Genomic DNA, 7008 nt, shown 5'->3' with positions numbered 1-7008 from the left:
CTTCTTCAAAACTAAAGTAAAAATACAAATTCAGATGAAAGCCTGAGCCGCTTCTTCCCAGTGTGAACTCTCATGTGAATCTTCAGCCTTCATTTACATCTCAAACTTTTTTTACACTGAAGGAAAATGACAGATTTTTTTTTGGCTTCTGTTTTTTCTTTCTTGTTCATGTCCATCAGGTCTGAAAGAAACATTAAATCAAGTGAGATTTCAAATGACCCCAACGTTTCTCCATGGATCGTTTTTTACTCACCTGTGTAAATGTGACAGGATTTTTGTGCCGAACATTCGTGTTGGGTGTGAAAATATCCTAAATTACACAGAAGAGAATCTGTTTCTCAGCACATAAAGATGAACTTACCGTGATCTCAGACTGCGCTGATCTGGTTTCTCCGCTGCATGGATCTTCATGTGTATCTTCAGGTGACGTTTAAAAGCGAAACTCTTCTCGCACTGATCACACGTGTGTGGTTTCTCTCTGCTGTGGATCCTCTCATGCATTCTCAGACTTGCAGTCTGACTGAATCTCTTGTCACAGTGTGAACACTTGTAAGGTTTCTCTCCAGTGTGAGTCCTCTGGTGCAGTTTTAAAGAGTTTGCTGAAATAAAAGTCTTCCCACACTCAAAGCACATGTAAGCTTTTATACCAGTATGTGTTTTCTGATGTTTATGTAAACTTTGCAGCAGTGAAAACTCTCCACATACAGAACATGAATGCGGCTTCTCCTTCGTATGAACCGTCAGGTGACTCTTCAGGTGTGATGCCGCAAGAAATCTTCTGCCGCAGTGATCACATGCATACGGCTTCTCTCCGGTGTGGATCCTCATGTGAACAGTAAGACCAGATTTGTATGTGAATATCTTCTCACACTGATCACACACGTATGGTTTCGCTCCGGTGTGGATTTTCATGTGTTCTTTAAGGTGTGGTGATTGTGTGAAACCCTTCCCACACTGATCACATGCATACGGTCTTTCTCCCGTGTGGATCCTCATGTGTCCCTTAAGATGTGGTCTCTGTGTGAAGCTCTTCCCGCACTGATTACATGTGAACGGCTTCTCTCCAGTGTGAACTCTCATGTGAAGTTCAAGACATTGTTTGTTTGAGAAGCTCTTTTCACACTGATCACACATGAACGGTTTCTCTCCAGTGTGGATGCTTATGTGAAGATCCAGACATTGTTTATATGGGAAGCTCTTCCCGCACTGATCACATGTGAACGGCTTCTCTCCGGTGTGAACTCTCATGTGTCTCTTGAGTGTTGCTGAATGTGTGAAGCTCTTCCCGCACTGATCGCATGCGTGAGGCTTCTCTCCGGTGTGGATCCTCATGTGACTGGTAAGATGTGGTTTCTGTGTGAAGCTCTTCCCGCACTGATTACATGTGAACGGTTTCTCTCCGGTGTGAACTCTCATGTGACCATCAAAATTACGTTTGTTTGTGAAACTCTTTCCACACTGAGAGCAGGTGAACGGCTTTTCTCCAGCGTGGATTCTCATGTGAACCTCAAGATTCTTCTGGCACTTGAATCTCTTTCCACACTCATCACATCCTGAGAATCTCTTCTCACACTGATCACACACGAATGGCTTCTCTCCGGTCTTCTCTCCGAATCTCTTCTCACACTGATCACACACGAATGGCTTCTCTCCGGTGTGGGTCTTCATGTGTTTTGTAAGATGTATTTTTTGTGTGAAGCTTGTCCCGCACAGATCACATGTGAACGGTTTCTCTCCAGTGTGGATCCTCATGTGAAGCTCAAGATGTTGTTTGGTTGTGAAACTCTTTCCACACTGAGAGCAGGTCAAAGATTTCTTGACTCTTCTTTTCTTTAAAAATGTCTTTTTAGTCTTTGAGCGACTCAGAGGTTTTTCTCCAGGGTTCTCGTGATGTTTCTCCTCTGCTTCACTCAGTTCTTCACTCTCCTCGCTTTCTTCCATCAGCTCTGAAATGAAAAAAAAAAAAATGTTTACATTAATTTTCAGTAAATATTCAATAAATAATTCAAAAATAGTAACATAAAGTAAAAGGACATAGAAGTGAGCTCTGATGAAATAGCCTAAAGTAGATACCTGTTATAAAATATTACAGTCATTTTGATGCTTTTTTATAAATGAATTTTACGTCCATGAAACTTTCCATAAATGAGTTACATTGATCTTTAAATTATTATTTTTAAAGCATTATATAGGCACAAATCCTACGTTTCTTTAGTGAGAACTACTAAATATATTTGATCAATAACAAAAATTATCTAATGTAATATTAACATTAACCATCAACAATAGTGCCATAATGTTGATGCCAACGTTTAGATTGATATTTAATGTATTTGACTAAAAACTGTTTTAATTATTATGGGCTGGTCACACTAGACTTTTCCTTCCAGTGACTCATTCATACGCATGTGAACGTGGGACACCAGAAACACATGTTTTGCTGTGTGTCAGTTCAAGTTTAATGGCAATTGATTATTGTTCATTTATATCATAATTTAATTAGACAGTTCTATTAATTCTTTATATTTTAGGTGGATCTCACCCGTCAGTCTGATTATTAGTCAGAGGTTATGGCTAATGTTATTTAATAGGCTGCTCATGCTCGCTCCACTCACTCTCCTTCAGAAACCTACATAACTCAGTTATAGCTTTTGACTATTACTATGAAGTATGCCACCTCATGCTTGCTATTATTTTTGTAATTTTGTCTAGCTTGTAATGCAACAAAAGAACATTTAATAACATGTTTTTACTCTAAATTAATTTCATGATGTCAGTTGAGAGTTTGAAATAACTCTTTTGTGATCTGATGTGGTTTCTTACTGCAGAATGAGCTTGAAAACTACAGTCTACTGTAATAAATGCTATATCGATAAGCACTGCATTATACATATACTTTATTATTATGAAAACACCAGAGGTGGCTTGAAGACAGACAAGGTGAATATTGTCACAGTCATGTTTTTTTCTTTTCTTTTTTTTTTTTACAGTGAATGCATAAGAGGCCCATATTTCATATTAAAAACATGGACTCTGTTTTATATTTTGCAGACCTCCTGACAAAAAATAAGAAATTACTGTCACAGATTTTTATCATAATATAATATTTTGAATCTTAAGACATTTCTAATGCTTTATAGTCACAGTGTGAGCAGAATAATCATTCTCCAGAAGAATGACTGGGATGATAAACTCTGGGATTTCACACTTCTTTGAGGAACAGGAGGTCATTTAGATGGAGACCGTGGGAAAAAACACACCATCTGCAGCAGACAAAGCATCTCTAAACTCTCTTACTTCTATTAGATTCCTGGTCTGTTCCTCTGGACACAATAGCATTGTACCAGTCACACTTTTCTAATGATACCAAACATGACTGAATTCACCTGCATTGACAGAAGATTATAAATCATCTGATAATACAGAGATAAGAAAAAGTGACAAGAAGAGAGAGATGTGAAGGAAGGACAGCAATCTTCACTCTGTGGGCTGTGAAAACAGATGTCTGTGTGTGTGTGTGTGTGTGTGTGTGTGTGTGTGTGTGTGTGTGTGTGTGTGTGTGTGTGTCTCTATCTCAGGACATCAAAGTATCTGAGGTTATTTCAGCCTTACACTGTTACTCATGACACGATTTTCCTCCTTAAAAAATGAAACATTTCTAGAAATTGTTACACAGAGGAAGTGACATCTTCTGGGCTCTTTTCACAACATGAAGGAAGGACAAGAACATTTCAATCCGTTCTCAATCTCTCGGTTTACACAAACTGTACAGTGTTGATCTCATTCATCAACCCTGTTATCAAAGTTACTGTAAGAAGAATCATCTCTATAACTATGAAAAACAGCTTTAATTCAGGAGAAATATATCTTTATCTATAGACTATATAGGCATTACTTGATACATTTTGGTGTTTACCAAATGTTCAACATTTTGGTAACATTGTTGCAAAAAAATAGTAAACCAGATATAAATAAATGTAAAATAAAAATAAAATAATAGTTGTCCTGATGTTGGCAATCAATATGAACATTTCTTAAACCTCCCTTTCCTGACCACTTGATGAAAGCCATTTTTGAACCCATTTCACAGATGATCTGAATCTGAAGAAGTGCTTGGAGCTTGAATGAATGAAGAATAAACCCCGACCTGTTAGTTCTTGAGTATCTTCAGTGTGTCTGATTCTGCAGGGTTCTGGATCTCTCATCTTCTCTCTGTCCTCGTTAAGAAACTCAGTCTTGGCAGATTTCAGCTCTTCGTGATGATCTGATGCTCTTGTAAACTGATGGGAATATTCCAGCATTTATTGGGGAACTGCTGGGGGCGGAGCTTCACTGAGGATGTGAACGGTGTGGGAGGAGCTTCACTGATGATGCAATTGCAGTGGGAGGAACCGATCTACCAAAATCAAATATATAACAGTTACTGAGTTTGTTTTTATGCCAACTGATAACAGAATATAAATATTGTAATGAAATTCTTCCAAAATATAAATAATGGTGGGAAAAACTCACAGTGGAAACTCCAAAGTCCCTTTAAGACAAGTCATGTCACTCGGCGGCCATCTTTGAAATGCTCTCGGGCATCCAAGTGCAGCTCCTATCTCTTTGAATGGGGAAACTTCAAATTCTACAAAACTCTTCACTAGGGTTGTTAGATGAAACGGTTCAAAAACGTCTGGAACGCGAAGACACCTTTTCCCGCCTTTGACCACAAGATATCATTAGTGTGCAACGTGCTGAAAAGATACAGTTGAGAGGAAAGCCTCGTGCTTCATAAAGCTTCATTTCACCATCACTAGAAAAACAGTTGAAGGCATAAACTCAGAAATAAATCTACAGAGCTGTAACAACAAATAGTCTCAGTCTGTTGAAAACAATGAAATGAGCTTTGAGTAGCAATTTACAGGAGATCTGGAGACATCAGCATAATAAACGAGGTGAGAACGGGAGCTGTTGACATGAAATAAAGAGTCTTTTCAGCAGCTCTGGTCATATTGATGAGCCTCAGATCAACAAGACATTCAGATCATCAGCAGATCATCACTTTATTCTGAGTGTGTTGTTAGAAACACATTATGTGAGTCAGGATGTATGATAAAAGCCTATAAAACATTCTCTATTGAAAGACAATGTGGTTATTTCTCACAATAATGCAGAGATATTACAAAAACAAACACTAATGACACTCATCTTCATCAACCACTACAGGTAAATAACTAGGCTACACTCTCAGAAAAAAGGTACAATTCTGTACCAAAGAAGGTACAAACCCTTGTCACTGGGGCAGTACCTTTCAAGGGTACAGAACTGTACCATTCCAATATACACCTTAAAGGACTTGATTTGTATCATGGGAAACCAAAATGTACCTTTTTTTTTATTAAAACTTGTTGGTATAATATTGTACTTTCATCAAAGATAGACATCTTGTCCTTTAAAGCAGCACCCCAGAGACAAGCCCAACTGTACCTTAACTGCAGCAAATATGTTCCTTCAAGAACTATTGAAGGCCATTTCCTGTTGAATAACATTCACATTCAACAACTGAACACAAAGATATTTTAACATCAGTAACTGCAAATACATGTCAAATACACTCAAGTGGTTGAACAGTAAAATATTTCCTAGTGTAAATGCATCTTTACAGATTACAGTAGAGACTTAAATTAACAGAGTATCACTTAAAAATAAACCTGCAAAACATTTCACAATACAATTAAATTAAAATGTTTCATTATGTAACAAAACTAAAAAACTCTTCCCCCCACTTTTCAGACAACATCCCTGCATTTATTACAATTTCAGATCAATTCTGAAGATCCTCTCCTCACTGAAGACTTGTGTCCAGTCAGACGTTCACAGTGTGATGTGTGTGCGTGCTGGTTCTTCCTGAACTAAATGAAGAGTCAGTATTAGAAAAGACAGAAGTAAATTGATTGCATTTATATTTCCACTGACTAGTTACAACTGTATCCTGAACATGTTTATCTTACTACAGATTCTTTGCATGTAACACCTGTCTGATTGTGACAGTTGTTCACTCTCTCCCTGAATATCACCAGATGTATGCTGTAATGGTATGGATATTACGTCTTACACAATGCCGGTTGATAGTTTCAGCTGAACTGAGAGTGCAGAGTTTCACCTCCTCAGTGAAACGAGAGAACATCAGACAGACAGACTGAGAGGAGATCCCTGAGTTTATACATGTTTACTTTCTGAAAACTTTACTCTCTCTCTCTCTCTCTCTCTCTCTCTCTCTCACACACACAAAAAAAAAAAAAAAAAAAAAAAACAAAAACATACCAGACTATAGACACCACCACTCTCTCTCTCTCTCTCTCTCTCTCTCACACAAACACCCCCACAGAAAAAAAAAAAAAAAAAACACACACACAAACACACAAGCTCAGGCTGGGGACTGAGGGGGGCATGTTTTTAGAGGATTCAGTTGAACAATGCTCATCTAGCACTAAGAGGAAACTTTTATCTGTTTCTTTATTGATTGTTTTATACCCATTTAATTATTAGGAGTTTTCTTTAAAACCTTGATTATATCGCTGTGAAACGATTTATACAGTCAACAGATTATATTTAAGGGTACGTACACTCATATTTTGATATGAGCTCACATTCTCTTGTTGTTGATCATTTTTCTCGCACAGGTAGATAGACTGAGCGGAGCGAAAAACACAAGCTAACCTCGGAAAATTACCATTGTACGGCTTTCTCGGCGCCAAAGTCAGATTTTTCATCCTCTTCTCATCCCACTCCTCGTCAGGAGTTTTAGATGAGTATGAAGCAGCCATGTCTATGTATTTTTCACAGCTCTTTTCTGATTTTACACAGTCTGATTTAAACAGAGTGCATCCGCAGTACAACAGCTAAGCATGATATATTATAAAGCAGCTGTGTCACGGAGTGACTTTGTAAGGGCGGAACTAAAAGTGACGGAGATTGGTTCCGCCCAGACCATAATTCTCAAACACTGGTTACTTCCGGGAACTC

At 38.0% G+C, this 7008-nt stretch overlaps 1 protein-coding gene across 1 annotated transcript; it reads right to left on the bottom strand.

The window, feature by feature from the left end:
- Positions 1–224: 224 nt before the first annotated feature.
- LOC122144419 (gastrula zinc finger protein XlCGF57.1-like) lies at positions 225–4316 on the bottom strand. Its single transcript, XM_042755314.1, has 3 exons — positions 4148–4316; positions 997–1946; positions 225–828 (listed from the first exon to the last, which is right to left on the bottom strand). Exons 1-3 carry the CDS (start codon positions 4299–4301, stop codon positions 358–360), a joined length of 1575 nt encoding a protein of 524 aa, XP_042611248.1. The 5' UTR covers positions 4302–4316; the 3' UTR covers positions 225–357.
- Positions 4317–7008: the final 2692 nt, after the last annotated feature.

Source organism: Cyprinus carpio, unplaced genomic scaffold (assembly GCF_018340385.1).
Source record: "Cyprinus carpio isolate SPL01 unplaced genomic scaffold, ASM1834038v1 S000006662, whole genome shotgun sequence".
Taxonomy (NCBI): domain Eukaryota; kingdom Metazoa; phylum Chordata; class Actinopteri; order Cypriniformes; family Cyprinidae; genus Cyprinus; species Cyprinus carpio.
This window is presented reverse-complemented; position numbering and strand designations above follow the sequence as displayed.